The sequence below is a fragment of the Nematolebias whitei genome, chromosome 4 (assembly GCF_014905685.2).
Source record: "Nematolebias whitei isolate Nwh7 chromosome 4, NemWhi1, whole genome shotgun sequence".
Lineage (NCBI taxonomy): Eukaryota > Metazoa > Chordata > Actinopteri > Cyprinodontiformes > Rivulidae > Nematolebias > Nematolebias whitei.
In genome coordinates this window covers 24,211,690-24,230,661 of record NC_056501.1, presented here as the reverse complement: position 1 = coordinate 24,230,661, position 18,972 = coordinate 24,211,690, and the positions used below count along the sequence as shown (strand labels likewise).

The window sequence follows — 18,972 nt, the reverse complement described above, 5'->3', positions numbered from 1 at the left end:
TCATGTTGCTGCTGATCTGTTTCAATGTTGATGTGTTCATGCGTGCACATCTGCTCACAGACTCATGTTCATGTTTGTGCTGATGTTCAATGTTTTATGTTATGAGTGCTTAGTGTATATTTAGTTGATGTTTTTCTTAGTTCATATCTTAGATGTTATTACTGTTTTTCTTAGACATTTTATTGTTGGATGTAACTGGGACCCTGTGTACATAATTTCGCTCCACCACATGTACCACATGAGGTGCGAATGACAATAAAGAAACTCTGACTCTGACTGACACACACACACATATATACATAATGTGTTATGTATTGTCATCATTGTATGTTCCCATACAACGGCGGGCGAAAATGGCTCTCTGTATTTAATCCATCCACCACAAGGTGGAGCAGTGGGCAGCTATTGGGAGTGCCCGGGAGCAACAGGGCATAATGTGTCCTGCTCAGACACCACGAGATGTGCAATGAATGGGGATCGAACCCAGGACCTTCAGTCCCGAATCAGTGGTCCTGCCTCCGAGATTTAGTTTTCAACAGATGAAAAATTAAATGCACACCAGAACTTTGATTTCAAATCGAGCGAGTTTCATCTTTGTATAAATAACAGCATCAAACCGGTCTGATTGATTTGCACAAAAAGTGATTTCACTTTTTTTTTTCTTTTGCTTCATCTTTATTGGTTAGACAGAGTTGGAAAAGACAGGAGCTTCTGGAGAGGTGGTGGATGTTTATTCATCGTTTTCGTAGTCAGCAGGGTTCTTCCTTTTGCTCTGTTTGTTGACGGAGTTGCCCCAGTTGTAGATCAAAAAAAATAAAGCCACATCTGCAAACAGCAGGACAAATCAACAGAATGTAAGTACCATAAAAGTTATGCAGCCAAATTTGATATGCAAATGTTACTCAGACCCTTTCTGCAATTTTTCAACATATTAGATGGCAAGGAATACGTGATCAAAGTTTAATGAGTGGTAGCAATCATGAGGAGTTCTAGTAGACAAGAACGTTAAAACATCAAATACTAAAATAATTACAGAAAGATGCGAGAACTTACGAGGAGCGATTCTTATGAACGAACCCCTGAACCTTCTCCACGTATTTGGGCATGCTTCGGTGAAAAAGTTGGGGAAAGCCTTCTGCTCAAAGGGGGACAAACTGAATGTGACTACATGCCTGACCTTGCACAGATTTCCAAAATGGAGGCCCATGTTCACAGATGAGATGATCTGAAAAATCAACATTAAGACTGTAAGCAAACACCCAATCACATCTGCACATACACTAAGGAAATGTCATTTAAACTGACATTAGGGGACAGGACCCCACTGTGTGAATAAAACACCTAGTTTAGTGTCTCAAAAAGATTTGTAAAAATATGTAAATTTAAAATGTTTGCCAATAGCTTAATTTAAACATTTAAACAGAGTAGAAATTATACACAATATTTGTTACCAGATAAAAATATTATAATTTTTATTGACATTATCTTTAAAGCTCTTAGTAACCTCAAGTTTTTGACAACATTTGTACAATTTAATGATCAGTAAAAGCTACACGTCTCTGCCACTATTAGTTTGTGGGTTGGACGATGAAAAAGTTAGATTTAAATATTTGAAATTAACATGAAATTTAAATAAATTACTCCATCCATGAAGATGCAATAATTAACTGAAAATGTTTAGCTTTATTCTGTTAAAATTGATTATCTGTTATAAATTATATTCACACATTTCCCACGCAATTATATTTTATAGAAACACCAAACGATATTAATATTTTTGTTTAATGTTTTATTTAACTTCCATTTTAAACCTAATTAGTTAAAATCGCCCTGAGTTTTCTTCTCAGCTAAACCCAGCAGTCACGACAAAACTACTGCCATAAACTTGTCAGTTTTAGTAGTGATATTTATTTTAATTACATTTATCTTAGCATGATCAGATAAAATATAATATTCCTGTGTCAGTGTTGAACTTTGTTTGAACTTAAATTAATTGTAGGGCGATTATAGCATTGGCATGCTAACCAATTTATTGAATACGTTTTCAACGTGTTTTTGGACCAGATCGCATGAGTTACAGCTCTGAACAAGAAACTAACTTCAATTGGCTTCTGATAAATATTGAAAATCAAATTACAAAACGACAGTAGTTGAGCTGAACTAGCGTTGGTTAGCGCTAGCTGCTAAATATGACAGACCCGAATTTTGTTTTTTACTTGCGCTCAAAAAGGCTGAAGTCACTCTGCTAAAACACATTATACAAACTCTGATAAATGACACATGACATATATAAAACACGACGAAAGCGAATAAATACACATTTTGATTCATAACCTTGAGACTCACCGTTCTGCCTCTTGACAGTCGTGTTTATTCGGACACTTCCGGGTTGGTGTTTGCTTGTTTGTGGACGCTGAGGGCACCAGCGCCACCTGATGGACAGGCGCATACTGCAGCGGTGAAGCTTCATGTTGCAGGCTCTCGCATGATGGAAATTTAACAATTGGGTAGGGCACCGTGTAATTTGCGTTAATAACCAAAACGGCAGCAAACCTTTTCTCAGGCTAAAGCCTCTTGCAGGCATGATTTTATAGGTTTGTGTTGAAGAACTAGGATAAAATAGCACAATTGTAAAAATAATTTTACAGTTCTTACTGCTTTGCTTTCAGTCAGTCAGACTATTATAATCGTTAAGTGATGTGAAGCAATATGTGTTTGGGTATTTTAGGAGATCTTGGACTTCAGCTATGTCCCCCACTCATTCCAAGTCTTGCAAGACCCTTAACCCCCACCATCTGCTCCCTAAACAGGTCTCTCTTGAAAATAAGTTCTCGTGGCTCAATGAGACTACCTGTATAAATGGAGGGTAAATGAAAATGAAATGAGAAAAAAAATTCAAAGTCTTGCTGTGCTACAAGAACTGGCCAGAAAAAGTAGACAAACTTCAAAAAGTAAAACTTTCAAATGACCGTCATAAAATTTGGAGAGCTAAGGCACAAGAAAGCCTGGCTTCCTGGAATCAAAACATACTCAAATTAAACAAGGGGATTTGGACGGTGCTTAGAATCAGTGCAGGCACAATTGCTCTGCAGTTTTATTAACTCAAAAGAAAAAAAAAATTTAAATAAATTTCTGAATTTGAAAAAAATATACATTTTTGGTCAAAGTTGCATGGTGAGAAAAGTAAGGTTTAGGAGCTTACCTGCAACAGACTTGTGAAAATAATTTTGATTCAGTTTTCCTTAACTACAGCCAAGTGCTAATTACAAGTAACAAGGAATAAATAGGTATACTCAAAAAAAGGCAAAGGCTTAAATCAGACATCCACATTTAAAAAGCTACAAATACAGAAACACTAAAGATATTAAAAAGGTCTTGATGGCCAAAAGACAAGAATTTTTACCCAAACAGACAGCCATGACCAGTTTGTTTTTAATGCATCATGCATTTTAGAATGTTTTATTGGGTTAGCAAAGCTTTCTATACGTTTTATTTTTCACTTTTATGAGCCAGATGTCAAAGACAAATCTTCCATTTCATGGAACGTTATGGACAAAATGATATTGACACCACTCAGGTATTCTGATCCGACCAGTCATTAAAAGACAACCGCACATCTTCAGGCTGATAAGCTATTGAAATTTAATCAGTTCTGCTGTCCATCTCTGAAATATACTCTTGGAACATTGATACATATTCAGCAAGACCATAATCTTTTTATACGTTTTTAATTTTCCCCACTTTTCAGAGAAGGTGTACACATCATCCTTTTGAGTATTCATAATCTGAGCATAGACACGCAGTGAATTCATCCCACTGATATTTAGTCACATTTAACCAGTTCAAAAAAAAAAAAAAAAAAGCACAGAGCTCACACACACACAGACAGACACACACACACACACACACACACACACACACACAGTCACTGACGAGGAGGAATAAATAGTTGCATTTCATTCTGGAGGTTGGAGAGAGCGCTGCAGGTTCAGGAGTAAAATAAAAGTAAAAAAAAAAAGTGATTAGACGTTTGTTTCCTGTACAGAACAAGGTGTTACCTAAAAAGAACAATTGTGTTAAGTCAAAGAACAACAAATAAATTAGAACTAAAAAAAAAAAAAAAAAAAGTTGACTTTATATTTTGTTGACAGTAAGTTGAACAAGACAAATAAATAAATAAATTAATAAATAACACAGCCAGACTTCCCTTTAACATGATGATAAAATATGTTTATAGTGTAAACACACCTGCTCCAGATCTTATTTTATGTGCAGCAGTTTGATCAATTCATCTAAGCCTGGTCAGAAGATCTGATGGCGACCGCTTAGCGACATGTACACCTTGTGGCGACCATGTCCTTGAACTCCTTGTAGACGTAAGAGCCATCTTTTTCGAAAATCATGACGCTGAGGGGGCTGTAGTGGGAGGGGACGCACGAGGGTCGGGGTATGGACGAGTCCAGCTTCTCGTAGATGATGTTCTGCACCATGGTGTGGACGGGCGAGCCGTAGATGAAGCCCATGGCCCTCGGGCAGACGCCTCTGCAGTACCTGGGGTTGTACTTTGGTGGGAAAACAATCCAGTGATCCAGTTTGAGCTGACTGAAGCGCACCCTGAAGTCGTACAGGGCGCAGTCAGTCGTCGGGAACTCGGAGCTCGGCAGAAGCTCGGGCAGCTGCATGTCCAGGCTTTTGTCGCCTGCCTTACTTTTTAAAGACTCCCTCTTCCATCTCTTGTGCCCACGCCTCTGCGTCGGATCTGTGCCCGACGGCCTCGACCTCTGGTGGGCGACTTTGCTCGTGTCGGTGAGATAAAGGATGAGCGGCGGCGACCTCAGGGTGAACTCCGGCGGCGCTCTGGAGCTGTGGCGTCTTGCTCCGTGCTCCTCGGGGCAGGAGGTGTTGATGAGCAGGTGCATGTTCTTCTGATGCACTTTGAAGCGCTGAAGAAACGGGGTGACGTCGACTTCCACCCAGTTCCTGCTGCTCCTCCTCCTCCCACTCCTGTCTGTGAAGTTCAGAGTGTGGTGGATCTCGGCGCACAGCTGGCACTGGTCGGACTGGTCGTGCTCCTTGATGCTCAGGTAACACACAGGGTAGACCGGCGCCGAGTTCTCGCGGTCCAAGCTGTACAGCAGGGCCGACCTCAGAAGCCGCTCTTTTCTTCTCACTTGATCGAGGCTGTAAGACAAATCCTGCAGAAAAGTTCCTGAAACAGAAGACGACAAAGTTCCAGGCACCAAACCATGTTAGTCTCACTGAATGTCCATGTGCTCACTACATAAAGCCAAAATAACCATTATGAATAAACAGCATTTGTTTACATAAAAAAAAAAGACTTTAAGTTGGTTGGATTTTATCCATATCTTACAACAAAAGACTTAAACATTTTAAATAATTTTTTTATTTATTTATTGTACTCTATTCAAATGGGGAAATTCTCTGCATTTTTCCCCATTGCACATGTGACGCATGGGCTGCCATCTAAAGTCAAGCAGCTGGGGGGCCGAGGGGGTCAAGGGCCTTGTTCATGGGCCCAGAGTGGGGCAAACGAGGATGGAGGGTTCAGTTTAAAAATTATTAATAAATTCAATGATTACTTTGAGTTGAGTTTCAATAAAATTCATCCGCCAGTTCATTTCAGCGACAGTTTGACACAAAACATTTTAGACCAACAAGAGGATTCACAAAGAGCTCCGAGCTGAAACTTAAAACAACTGAAGAATGGTTTGTCTCAGGTCTGAATCCATCTGTCCATCTCCGTAGTTGTCCACTTTCCTCACATAGGACGAGTTACACGGAGAGGACTGAAATGAGCGTAAACAATATTTGGACTTTGGCTGCTTTTCAAAATCTAAAAGAAATGAAAGTGCAGTTTAAAACTTTTGCACCAGACTGTTCAGATATGAGGTTTTAAAAAAAATTATTCGACGTCTTCTCTGTCTGATGGGCAATGCGTGACAAATTTGGTTCCCCCAAACCCCTTTACACACATTAAACCTGGGAATTAGGCTGGAAATTGTGTAAATTTAATTTAAGATAGAACTATATTAATCCTGCAGGAAATTGTTGTGCTAGAGTTTCAGTACAGGGAACATACAAAGAATTGCACAAGATATAGATATTAAAAAGCAATTAAGTTCTAAAACGGGTCAGGTGCAGACAGAAATTAAAGTGTTTATTGTAGTTCACTATTAATTTTGATTGTCTTATGTGTAGACAAAGGGAGGAGTTGAAAAGTTTGATAGCCATTAGTGATAATAATAGTTTATGTTAATAATAGTTTATGTTAATAATAAAGTCACCATTACCCTTCTTGCTTTGTGTAAGACACTCATCTTGGGGTTTGATCAGTCGGATGGTGTTGTGGACTTGACCTCCCTCGATGCTCCTCTGAACTCTGGAGGCCTTCTTGTAGACCTCCTTCAGGTACGTCATGTACCTGTGCTCAGGTGTCATCGTCCTCCGCAGGCTCGAGTCCCACCTGGCCCCCCCGTGCTCGGACAGGGCTCTGAGCAGCGGGGAGAGGATGCTGTTGTACGGGTAGGTGAAGCCTCCCAGGCCGGGCAGCGAGTCTGAGGCAGCCGGAGAGGAGGCGCAGCTCCCGCAGGTGAGGAGGAGGAGCAGGAGGGCGCGGAGACGACCCGCAGCGGCTGACATCAACATTCGTTTCCCCATCACGCAGAAGTAAACAATAAAATAAATAAATCAAAACTTAAGGGAGAGGTTCTCCGCTGAGGGCTCGAGGGAGCGCGTGGGGGAGGCGGTGCGGTGGTGGGGGACCACGCACGTGCCGCTGCCCTTCAACGCGCGCAGGTGTTTCCAATCACCTGCATCACTCGCAGCCCCTTTTTCAAGAGAGCAGGGAGATAAGCAGAGACGTCACGAGCTGTCTGGGCTCCGTCTAAATGATGAAAAGCAACTAAAAAGCGTAAAACTGCTGTCTTCCGTTAATAAAACTCACCGGAGTGTTTTAGTAAACTTTCATGGCCTTTGAAATTATGGAGTACAAAAAAAGGACTTCCGGTTTTATCGGGAATAAAATGTAAACACGACAAGCGACATTGAAACATGTTAAACCGTGTCTGGAAATATGAACTACTCAAATTGTAATAACATAAAAGCAGGGCGCAGAATGATTCGCTTGTTTTTAATGTCAAAGTGTCATATTTTTTTTATTTATATTTTATTTTGAAGGAGACTGCACTAGACTTCCGGCGGTGAACTCAAAATTCAAACTTTCTTTGAAGGAAAGCCATTCATTAAAGAACAGTCATCTTGTTCTGAACATATTATGGAGTGTCACCATATTTTTTTTTTTTATCAACACCAGACAATAGGGTTTTTCATGATTTATGGAATATTTATTTGTAAGTGCTTGGAGTGGCGATTTTAGCTTCTTATTGGGGGTACTCAAGCACCCCTAAATTTTAACTCATGAAAAATAAAGAAACTATTATTAGGATTTTGTAAGGAAGCTCAGTTCTCTCTCACTCACTCTCATTCTTAAAAGGGACAGTAAAATCTATGATTTTTATTTTATTTTATTTTTTGCACGAGTCGGATCCTCAACGCCACCTGTCAATCAGTCCAGTTTGCTCGTCAACAGCTGACCAGTCGGTGACCTCAATTTGTTCCGAAGGTAAATGCCCCTTACCTCCAGGAGCAACACCCCATTTTCTTTAGATATTGTTGGAGTTTTGCGATCATACCACCCTGAACAATCTCATCTGATCTCGAAGCTAAGCAGGGTCAGGCCAGGTTAGTTCTTGGATGGGAGACCACCTGGAAATACCAGGTGCCGTAAGCTTTTGCACTTCTCAAAAACCACACCATGGGGTGCATTATTCAAGCCAAGAGCCATTGTCAGTACCGGGGGCTAAGCACCCCTAGAAGGTCAGATCCTAGAATCACCCCTGGCTTGGAGTATGTATTGAGGATAACTAATTAAATTTAAGCTCAATATCTGTAAAACGGAATAAATTATCACCATTTTGTGTTTTTCATCTATCCATCCATTTTCTTTCGCTTATCCGGGGTTGGATTGTGGAGGTAGCAGCTTAAGTAGGGAGGCCCAGACTTCCCTCTCCCCAGCCACTTGGGCCAGCTCCTCCAAGGGAATCCCAAGGCGTTCCCAGGCCAGCCAAGAAACATAGTCCCTCCAGCGTGTTCTGGGTCTTCCTCTGGGCCTCCTGTTGGTGGAACGTGTCCAGAACACCTCACCAGGGAGGCGTCCAGGAGGCATCCTAACCAGATGCCTGAGCCACCTCAACTGGCTCCTCTCAACGTGAAGAAGCAGCGACTCTACTCTGAGTCCCTCCCGGATGACCGAGCTTCTCACCCTATCCCTAAGGGAGAGCCCAGACACCCTGCGGAGAAAACTCATTTTGGCCGCTTTTATCCGTGATCTCGTTCTTTTGGTCACAACCCAAAGCTCATGACCATAGATGAGGGTAGGAACGTACGTAGATCGACTGGTAAATTGAGAGCTTCACCTTTTGACTCAGCGTTCTCTTCACCACGACAGACCGGTACAGTGCCCGCTTCACTGCAGACGCTGCACCTATCCGCCTATCGATCTCACGCTCCATTTTTCCTTCATTCGTGAACAAGACCCCGAGATACTTGCACTCCTCCACTTGGGGCAGGACCTTCTCCCCGACCCGGAGAAGGAACTCTACCCTTTTCCGACTGAAGACCATGATCTCGGATTTGGAGGAACTGATCCTCATCCCGTTCGCGTCACACTCGGCTGTGAACTGCTCCAACGAAAGTTGTAGATCACGACCTGATGAAACCAATAGGACCACATCATCTGCAAAAAGCAGAGACGTGATCACCAAAACGGATCTCCTCAACACCTTGGCTGCGCCTAGAAATTATGTCCATAAAAATTATGATCAGAAATGATGACAAAGGGCAACCTTGGTGGAGTCCAACTCTCACTGCATGGGACCGAACCCGACTTACTGCCAGCAATGCGGGCTAAGCTCTGACACCGGTCATACAGGGACCAAACAGCCCGTATCAAAGGGCCTGGTGCCTCATACTCCTGGAGTACCTCCCACAGGGCTCCCCAAGGGATACGGTCTAACGCCCTCTCCAAGTCCACAAAGCACATGTAGACTGGTTGGGCAAACTCCCACTCACCCTCCAGGACCCTGCTGAGAGTGTGTTTTTCATATTTTGCTATACTGAATTTTGTTGGCTTTAAAAGTTAATCAATTAGGTCTAAAAAAGTTAAATCTGGTCCTCTGGACATTCAAAAAAAAAAAAAAACATAACAACAAAAAAATGTAGAAACGTTTCGTCTCTCATCCGAGAGACTTCCTCAGTCTGAGGTGCTGTTTTCAACTCAGTCTCTTAAATAGCACCTTCTCAGAGTGGATCAACCAGTTTTGCTGCTGACAACCAAACCAGCTGATCACATGCTCAAGAAGGACCATCAGCCTAACAATGGATGATTAGCACACTGATGGCTGTTTACTATTCACAGAGGGCTGAGTGATACTAGCAATCACAGCATTGTAAGAGGGGGACAATTGAACACGTAGGCCTCCACCCCTGTTTAACGATGGATGATTTCTTTTCACAAAGATGGCCTCCTTTACTCCTCTCTCAAACCATCGTTCCTCTCTGTCCAGGATGTGAACATCTTCATCCCTGAAAGAGTGACCGCTGGCCTGGAGATGAGTGTAGACCACAGAGTCCTGGCCTGATGATGTTGATCTTCTGTGCTGGGCCATCCTTTTGGCCAGTGGCTGTTTAGTTTCCCCGATGTAAGACTGATCACAGCCCTCCTGACACTGAACAGCATACACAACATTGCTCTGTTTGTGCCGGGGGACTGGATCTTTGGGATGAACCAGTCTTTGCCGTAATGTATTTTGGGGTTTAAAAGCCACTGGGACGTTGTGTTTAGAAAATAAACGTCTCAGTTTCTCTGATACTCCCTCAACATATGGAATGACCACTGGTCTGGGTCTGGGTTCCTCCTTTTCACCTGTTTTGAATGTCCAGAGGATCAGATTTAATTTTTTTTTAGATTTTTCTACCTGGATTATTGAGCATGCATCAGGATAATCAATTAGTTGTTCACACACACATCTATGTCTGCTCATTCATGACAGTGGGTGATAATTATTATACTTTAGTTTTGACCTTTTCAGCACTTCAATAAAAAAACTAAACTTTGTGTTGGTAAATTAAGACTATTTGAGAAATCTTATATTTGCTTGTCTAAAACTGCAGGAAATAATTCATGTTGTGTCAAGATAAACCTATAAAGCATTTATTTGTCATCTGCTTTGTTTTGGAAATGAGCACATCACATCAACGAGTCGGTCAGGTCAGCTTTGTTGAACAGACATAAATTCTCCACAAACGTCAGTTCACTTTAGGCAACTGGAGCATTCATCACAATAATGACAGAGTTCCTTTTGTCTTTAAATATGGGAAATCTGTCGCCCCGTCTTTTAGACCTGCGGCTCTGGGGCCACATGTGGCTCTTGGTCCTTGGTCTGCTGCTCCTTGACGTTTTCACCAAACATAATGAAAAATGTAAAGTCATTGGTTTTTATACCCACAGTAAAGAGAAATGTCTAGTTTTAGCCGTTTTTCTCCAAATGTTTAAATGAAATTAGAGAAAATAATGATGATTAGATTTAGCTACTTCATTTACCCAACATCTGGCCTTAAGTTGGGATTGTTCTCTCAGATCCATCAGAAATTCTTTAGAATACCTTTCGGACAAGTTGCCTAGAAGAAATATGGTGCTAATAAAGAACAGACCTAATTCAAGTTAAAGTAAATACAAAAGTTGTTTTGAAACTAAAAATTTAATAAGTCACATTGACATCCATCCATCCATTATCTTTTACACGCTTCTTCCATTTTGGGTCACGGGGGTCACCGGTGCCCATGTCCAGCAATCTCTGTGCAAGGAAAATTCATTATATATTTTTGTTTTATAAAGTCACCCCCAATGGCTGGGAAAAAAACAACAACAAAACCTGTCATACACATTTTAAGTGGCCCATGAGCCACCAGTTGATAATCGCTGTTGGAGCAGGTTTTGCGGCTTTTGTTTCGTAAGTGAAGAGTAGAAATGGCTCTTTGGATCTAAAAGGTTGCAGACCCCTTGCTCTAGACGTTCCAGCAGAACCTGAAGTTACCTTAAAAGACCTTGCCAAAGCTGAGTGCTTATAGTTTTCGTTATGAATTTTCTATTGATTTATTGATTTCTGTGACATCACCATCTTGTTGGTTTTAGATCCATTTTAAGTTTTAATTCTAAAAATACTAATGGAGTATTGTTACTGCCACTTAACCACTCATGATAGATATAATTAAAAAAAAACATAACAATGTAAAATATTCTTATTTTTTTTAATTGCAGCTGATCCAAAGCTTTGATTTTTGGATGGTGAAACCTCTCTAAGGGTTGTTTTCTTTCAGTGTGAGCAGTTTTAAGGTTATAATCACTTAAATCTTGAGTCTGATTTGTTCAGCAGGTTCTGTGAGCGCAGCTGAACTTTGTTCGGAGGAAACCCTGTTCCCAGATAAGACAAACGTCATTGTCCTGACATTGTTTTGATCATGGCTGCTTTATCATTGTCTCCTTTCATGTCACCAGTCTGCCTTCCATCTGGCCCAGCAGGAGAGAAGTGTGTTTGCACAGCTCTCTGAAAAAAGAGAAGTCTGTAAATGGATGTTAAGTCAGCCACGATAAGACAAATTAAAGGTCTAGCGTTCTATCAAGGACTACATATCACCCAGCATCTTCAATGTTTTACACTAAAGTAACACACAATCTTGTGCGATTATGCGAGATGTCACGCTCACGGCGTTAAGTGTGACAGTCAGCTACGACCACATCAACTTTTAGCTCAATATTGATGAAACTGACGTTTTGGCGTAAGCTAATGTCCACTAGTTGTAGCCATCTTAATTGACTTCTAAAGTTAACGAGCTGTAGGGTGCGTCCATTGATTACTTTTCTTAGTTTCATTGAAATACATCCAGTTACTCACAAGATATTTTGGCACCAGACACGTCAACACGTCCAGACACGAGCAAAAACATTGTTGCCCGCCGTTGCCTTTTGGCAGCACGTGATATTTAAAACTGTAAAATCAAGACAAGTTTTTGTTTTAGTCAAATGCTATTTATTGTTATTGAATGAGAGATTCATGAACACACTCAGTAACTTTTAAAATATCCACATAGTTAATCTGTTAAAAAAAAAATGCTTATAAAAATAAGATCAGGTTTAGTGTTGTGAGTCTTTAGGTCTTCTTATAACATATTTTGACCCATAAAAGTAGACTGTCCTCATCCATCACAATCTCCAGCTTACAAAAAATAATATTTAAAAAAAGAAACAGTCATATGTCCATGCTGTTTTGCATACAATAATTGGACTTGAACCATGTTGGTATACAGAGGTTGACTAAAGCAGCACAGTACATATGAATATGCAAAGTCCTCAATTCCCTCTGGTTTTACATCTATAGATTTATTACTTAATATTAATAAGGTCCAACTGTGCACTATAACTCAGTATTTGTTAATATGTAGCTAAACTACAATCTATTATACGACAGTGATACACTGTACTAATCAAGGCTATACAGTTTTGGAAAAACTTGCAATGTACAATAATATTGTTTAATATTGCGATGTTGATGTAAATTGTGACAAAGGCACATTTTTCCCACTTTCTTTTCTGCACGATTATCTAACCTAAGTGTGGGCTTTAAGGCCAGTGAGAGACTGTTGGATTGACCAGATGAACAAACTTGAAGTGGTCCAAGCAGTGATATTGTTACTGTAGTCACTGATAAGGCAATGACAATACATTTTCAAGCTTTCTTTTAGCTGCAGTACGGTCACATGCGTCTGAAGCATCAGTTTTATCCATTTCACCACTCATGAGCAAACCTATTTGTCTTGTGTCTCCTCCCTGAGTGAGGATGGAAGAGTTTACTGATGGTGTTGAAGCCTTTGTGCTGCTCTTTGTCCTCCTCGTCCTCAGTTTTCTCCCTGTCCTGCAGCAGTCCACCCAGGAGCCCTCTGACCTCAGCCGACGCTCCCTTCTCCAGATAGTGGAGGGCCTTCTTGCCATCGTTGTCCCTTTCATTTACGCTGGCTCCATAACGCTGCACAAGTACAGCCACGACCTCGGCGTGGCCATGAATGGCCGCAATGTGCAGAGGTGTGTATCCTCCGTGCGACTTGCTGTCGACGTGCACGCCTGTGCCCTTTCGGCTGGAAATCTCCAGGAGTTTGTGGATCGCGTCAACGTTGCCGTCCTTGGCGGCCCAATGCAGAGCTGTGAAGCCTGACATGAAGTCCTTCCTGTGGACCAGGCGTGTGTCCCTCAGCAGCAAGGCGTACACGGACCCCCACAGTCCAGCAGCACACTTCACGAGCCACTGGTGAGCTAAAGGCTCCAAAGGCACCGTCTCTGTGGCATCATGTGGATGCTTTGTGCTCTTACTTTGGGGCCGCAAAAGGGGGAACCCTGGGGGGTCGATGCCCTCTGTTTGCTTGGTTGCCAAACTTTTCAAGGTGCAAGTGGAAAAGCTCTTAGCAGGCATGGGAGGAGGTTTTGGTTGGGAGCTCTGATGTGCTGCAGAGTCTGGGGATTTGACTGCTATGACAGCGAACACGGCTCCTGATCTGCGCGGCTGCTCCCCGGAGACATTCAACACTTTGAGCACGGTCGAGCTTTTCCTCTGAACGCTCTCCTCATGTGAGGAGGAGCCACGCGCGCGGCTCCTTTGTTCCTCTGCGTTAACCATCCCGTCCGACTCCGCTGCAGAACTCGGGTTGTTGTTTGGGCTCGGCTTCTCATCTTTGACAAAGTCCTGGTATCGTTTCCTGACGACAACAAACTTGACGCCGTCGCTGTGTCGGACCACGGCCACGCTGTTCACCAGCCGCTTGAAGAGCTCCCTGCTGCGCTGCTGCTCCGCCGGAGCCCCGCTGCTGAGGAGGCTCCGAAAATGGTTCACCAGATCCCAGTTCCTCGCCTGACCCCCGCGCTCCAGCAGGAAGGACAGCACGGATTCTTGGCTCAAAGACATTTTTCAGCAAACTCAATGAAAATGTGCAGATTGAAGGGTAAAAGCCCGGCTGCTCCACCTCACCCCCCCTCCTCTGTTGTTCTCCAACCTGCTGCCTCTTCCGGACACTATAATCCGAATCGGTCCCGTGTGGACACTCCCCGTCTAAACAGGCTGCTACAGTTCATTAAATCACTCCATGTTGGGTGAAGAGATTAAAGTTAATAAACTGCTATGGTGCTCACAGGTTTGATTTTCAGTGTTGCATTATTTTGTATTCTATATTATTTTGTATTATTTTGCAGTGGGACCCATAAAAAAAAAAAAAAAAAAAAAAAAAAATATATATATATATATATATATATATATATAAATGTTCTTTTTTGACTTTTATTTTTCATCTAAACGAATTTGGATTAAATCCACGCAATCACTTGTCGAATCTTGAATAAAATGTTTCAGACAGGAGTTCGTTTTAGAGGGGGGCAATGTGGGGCACAGCCCCCCCCCCCCCCCCCAAAATAATTGCATCTGCCTCCCACTGGGGCCCACTCATCCGACAGCCTTCATTAGCATAATCTATCTGTTAGCAAAAATATATTATTCTCTGGATTTACAAGTGAATCCCTTTTGGAGTCAACTCAGTTCTGTGAAGGCTGCACAGAAGTCTGTTGGAGTCAGCCTCCCCACCACCACAGACATCTACACCTCCCAGATGCAGGAAGAGGGCCACCTGCATCATGAAGGACCCCACTCACCCAGCACACACACTATTTGCCCAGCTCCCCTCAGGAAGGAGGTTGAAGAGCATTAAGTAGAATCACTAGACTGAGGAACAGCTTCTACCCTGAGGCTGTTAGACTCATGAAAATCTAACCAGAATAATCACTGTGAAAAATCACATCATGTTGCTGCTGATCTGTTTCATGTTGCTGCTGATCTATTTCATGTTGCTGTGTTCATTCATGCTCATCTGCTCACACAGACTCATGTTCGTGCTGCTGTTCAGCGTATGGTTTCTATACTACTAGTGCTTAGTGTATTTTTAGTTTAACATTTTTCTTAGTTCATATCTTAATCTTAGATCTTATTACTGTTTTTCTTTTACATTTTCATGTGGGATGTATTGGGACCATGTGCACATAATCTCGTGGTGTGTATGACAAATCAATCTCTCTGACTCTCTGATTCTGAATTCATGATAGTCACCAGCTAATCAATCAACCATTCACTAATCGACATTAGCTTACACAAATATGCTATAGCTCGTACTTTTTGAGAGTTTCATAAAAATCTGCCCAGTGGTTCAAAAAGTGTTTTTCTGACAGACAAATAGGGTTGACTCCAACACGAAAAAAATCCTGTACAAGGAGCATGCAAAGTATGTTATGAATGCCTTTAAGTAACAATCATAACTAAATTTAGCATGGTGTCTTTAAAATTACATAAAAATTGATTTTTTTCTGTTTTCAAGGTCAGTGGGCTGTGGTGGCCATCTTGCATTAGGTTGACTCATACGTTCATCAGTTGTATATGTCCAATGATTATGTTCTGGGATTTTTTTTAATTAATTAATTAATGTTTTTTAATTAAAATGAAGCGTGATGGACCAGATGAAGTCAGGTAAAAAAGTTGAGGATAAAAACATAGATTAAAATCTCAAATTGACGTTTGACCTTAGCCAGTTGTTTTAATTAAAGCTGGACTTAATCACAAGGAAAAAAAGGACATTCATTCTTCAAATAAAAATTAAATATCATAACCCAATAGCTGAAGAAAACAGGAGATGATATCTTGAAATATTGTAAAGAAATGTCTCTCTCGGCTTCCATACAGGCTCAAGTTCAAACGAGAGTGATTTGATTAAATGTTGCATGGGACTGCCTTACACAGCCAATGACACGACCCCCCCCTATGTGAAGCAGGCTGTTCGGTCGCCCTCCGTCACGGAGGGGGTGTTGCCTTGAAGCAGTCCTACTGGACCGGGCAGGTTCGGCTGAAAACGGGACTCCTGCGCTCTGGTTATGATGGCGACCAGTGAGGTAATGTGTTTTCGCAGTGACTGGTGATGATCTACTGTTAGCTCATCGTTTCAGGGCCAGATCCGAACAGGATGATTCAGGTGGGGAGGGTGGTGATGCAGCACCAATGTTTTGTTGTGCCTGATAATGAGGATGAGGAGGAGGATGAAGCGTCACTCTCCGCACTACGCTGTTTACAATCAGCACCTGATGGGAGCTCACGCGCAGATTGAAAACTAGAACATTTCCAAAACATTTTTTTTAAAGAACCTTTGCTACTAACCAGAATTACTTCATTAATTCTGTTTTAATTTAAGATAAGAAAAAAAGAAGTCACGTTTAACCAGAATACGCCTCGTACCGAGATAATTAGGGTCTCCATGGTAACCGCACACCTGTCTATCACTTTCTGACGGCTGTCATTAAAGATATGCATTGCAAACTATGAGAATAAACTAAAAATAAAAGGTTAGCCTGAACTATATCAAGTGGTGCACTTTGAAGGAGTTCACTCCAGAAGTTTTCCAGATATATTGATATGCAGTTCTGAAATGTGGGTCTGCACTCAACCAAAACAAGCACTAGGTTGCAACAACTGGAAGCTTGGGTCACATGACCCAAATAAACACATCAGAATCAGACTCTCTGGGAAAGTGTTTAGGTGGAAATATAAGAATAAATCTGTGGCTAAAGAAGAGTTAAGATAATTCTGAAGACAAATGTCTAGCTCGTCATTCAAATCGAGTAATTTTTGCAGTTTTGACCAGACATTGTTTTATTTGCATAACGTGTCGGACTCTTTGATCCCAAATGACTCTTTCATGGACTTTGTCATTGTTGACCTGTTGTCAGTCACTTCAGCTGTTTCCAAAGGTAAACAAATTGTAGCTGACAAAACTACGAAGTGTATATTTAAAGACACGTTAAACATTATGTGTATTTAAAAAAAAAACAACGTGCAGCTTTTGTTTGTTTACTTTATGAATATTTTTGACAAGTCTTTGTGACATTACAACGAGTGTCTTCAAGAGAGGCAGAAAGAAGCAGACTAAAAAATAAGACTCAAACAAATACTTGATAGGTTAAATCTTAAGGTGGTGTCTTTAAAAAATTTTAATTATGGTGATACATGATTTTTTTTTATATTTCTTTGCTGTTTATGTTTGGGCTATGATAAGTTTAAAAGACCCGTCGCTTCTTGTTTTAGAGCAAACGTTTTGAGCTCAAATGTAACTGAAGTCTGGAAGATTGGGTATCTTTCTGTACTCCAGAAATTTGAGAGAAAACCTGGAAGTTTTCTGGCTGTGCGGGACACGCTGGTGGAAGAACAAAAATACCTTTGAATGATCTTAAGCTCAGTGGATAACTCAGTGATGCGTTGACACAACTTGGAAATTAACCAGTTTTATTTAAGTTGGCTCTCCAGGCACTTTGTTACACGTATGACAAAGATTTGTAGAAAATACCAAATATCAGACTGTTACATAGAATTGTGTTTTATTACCAACAAAGTGATTTCCAAAAACTATTAGGCAAAAACTTTCTTTAAGTTAAACTTTTTGAAGAATGATGCAGCTCAGATCCTGCTTCAGGATTTGCAGGATTTTTATTTTTTTTAATTAAAGACGTGTTTTTCAGATACTCTTCCTTTGCTGTTTGGTTTTTCTTCAGACATGACACTTCTTCTTTTATCTACTTGTCTAGTTTTTCAGGCTCACCCTACATATTATGCAGTCATGGTCAGTAAAAAGAACCAGATTAAAAATGAGTGAAAAATCAGCCATTAGACCAACGAAAAGCTCAGAAAGCTAAAAAATAATAACAATAAACCTCCAACGCAACCACTTTAAAACAACTTCTGAATATTTGGAGGTACATTAAGGCATAAAGATAAAAAGGGTTAGTTTAAAACTTTTGCACAGTGTGTTTAAAATATGCAAGCCTATAATTTGTGTTTTAACAATCATAGTGGGGTTATGAGAGCAGCCATCAGCTTGAAAATCCTCCCATCCTGTGAAATAACTCGGATAAAGAGCTCTTTGTTTTCATGTGTGTGTGTGTGTGTTAGAAACAGATGATTGTTGCATTGACCACATCTTCATGGTCTTCATGTTGAGCTTTTTGCAAGATGCCAGCGTCCCCCTGGAGAGTCCGGATTTGGGAAGGGAAAGGCCTCAGCGTGCCAGTTCATCGAGCTGAAGCAGCATCCGTTCCGTGTGACGGAGAACACGGTTCCACTCTGTTGAAAAGGCTTTGATTTGTTTCGATCAACGTGAAAAACAGAAATTCAAGTTTCTCTTTAATCCTGTAAAAATTACAGTAATTTTACATCATCTGATAAATAAAAAGATACTTTTGACCATCATTCATTTCAGTCTGCAGCACTAAAGTGAAAGTTTTGACACTACACGCATAAACCACTGTGTTAAAATGTCTCTGCATACACTAAAGTAAAAACCTTTATATCACTACTGAAGCAAGAATCTGCCTCAGTGCTTTTTATTTCAGACCATTCTACGTGTCTGTTCCTGATGAATTTGGTTTGACAGGACAAACCTTTTTATAGAGCGGACAGTTCAGCTGAAGAGGGAGATGACCTCATTTGCAAAGAAGCCTTTTAAGCTTTGTATTAATACATTTGGGGAATCGGATCCATCAAATGTGCCTTTTTACCTACCTACCTACCTACCTACCTACCTACTTACTTACTTACTTACTTACTTACTTACTTACTTACCTACCTACCTACCTACCTACCTACCTACCTACCTACCTACCTACCTACCTACCTACCTACCCACTTACGTACCCACTTACCCACTTACTTACCCAACTACCCACCCACTTATGTACCCACTTACTCACCTACTTACTTGCTTACC

At 41.2% G+C, this 18,972-nt stretch overlaps 4 protein-coding genes across 4 annotated transcripts in view; 2 read left to right on the top strand and 2 right to left on the bottom strand.

Moving 5' to 3' along the window:
• Positions 1-18,972, top strand: part of LOC119408264 (glucocorticoid receptor) — a 156,577-nt gene that overhangs the window by 81,898 nt on the left and 55,707 nt on the right. The gene's annotated exons all lie outside the window — the stretch shown is intronic.
• On the bottom strand, positions 646-2,408 carry LOC119408513 (cytochrome b-c1 complex subunit 8-like). Its single transcript, XM_037675342.1, has 3 exons — positions 2,347-2,408; positions 1,054-1,225; positions 646-825 (listed from the first exon to the last, which is right to left on the bottom strand). The coding sequence occupies exons 2-3, from the start codon at positions 1,205-1,207 to the stop codon at positions 731-733; spliced, it is 249 nt and encodes an 82-aa protein (XP_037531270.1). The 5' UTR covers positions 1,208-1,225; positions 2,347-2,408; the 3' UTR covers positions 646-730.
• gdf9 (growth differentiation factor 9) lies at positions 4,211-6,742 on the bottom strand. The gene is made up of 2 exons (XM_037675334.1): positions 6,312-6,742; positions 4,211-5,209 (listed from the first exon to the last, which is right to left on the bottom strand). Exons 1-2 carry the CDS (start codon positions 6,676-6,678, stop codon positions 4,326-4,328), a joined length of 1,251 nt encoding a protein of 416 aa, XP_037531262.1. The 5' UTR covers positions 6,679-6,742; the 3' UTR covers positions 4,211-4,325.
• Positions 16,021-18,972, top strand: part of LOC119408504 (septin-8-A) — an 11,912-nt gene continuing 8,960 nt past the window's right edge. The window contains exon 1 of the mRNA XM_037675333.1: positions 16,021-16,111. Within this exon, the coding sequence (XP_037531261.1) occupies positions 16,094-16,111 (18 nt within the window). The 5' untranslated portion in view covers positions 16,021-16,093. The remainder of the gene's footprint in view (positions 16,112-18,972) is intronic.

Bases quoted from the DNA above. Each gene is read 5' to 3' on its own strand.
- LOC119408513 (XM_037675342.1), bottom strand. From the start codon at position 1,207: ATGGGCCTCCATTTTGGAAATCTGTGCAAGGTCAGGCATGTAGTCACA. The intron at 826-1,053 runs GTAAGTTCTCGC...TGCTGTTTGCAG, and splicing joins GTTCATAAGAATCGCTCCTC to ATGTGGCTTTATTTTTTTTG.
- gdf9 (XM_037675334.1), bottom strand. From the start codon at position 6,678: ATGGGGAAACGAATGTTGATGTCAGCCGCTGCGGGTCGTCTCCGCGCC. The intron at 5,210-6,311 runs GTAATGGTGACT...CTTCTGTTTCAG, and splicing joins TCTTACACAAAGCAAGAAGG to GAACTTTTCTGCAGGATTTG.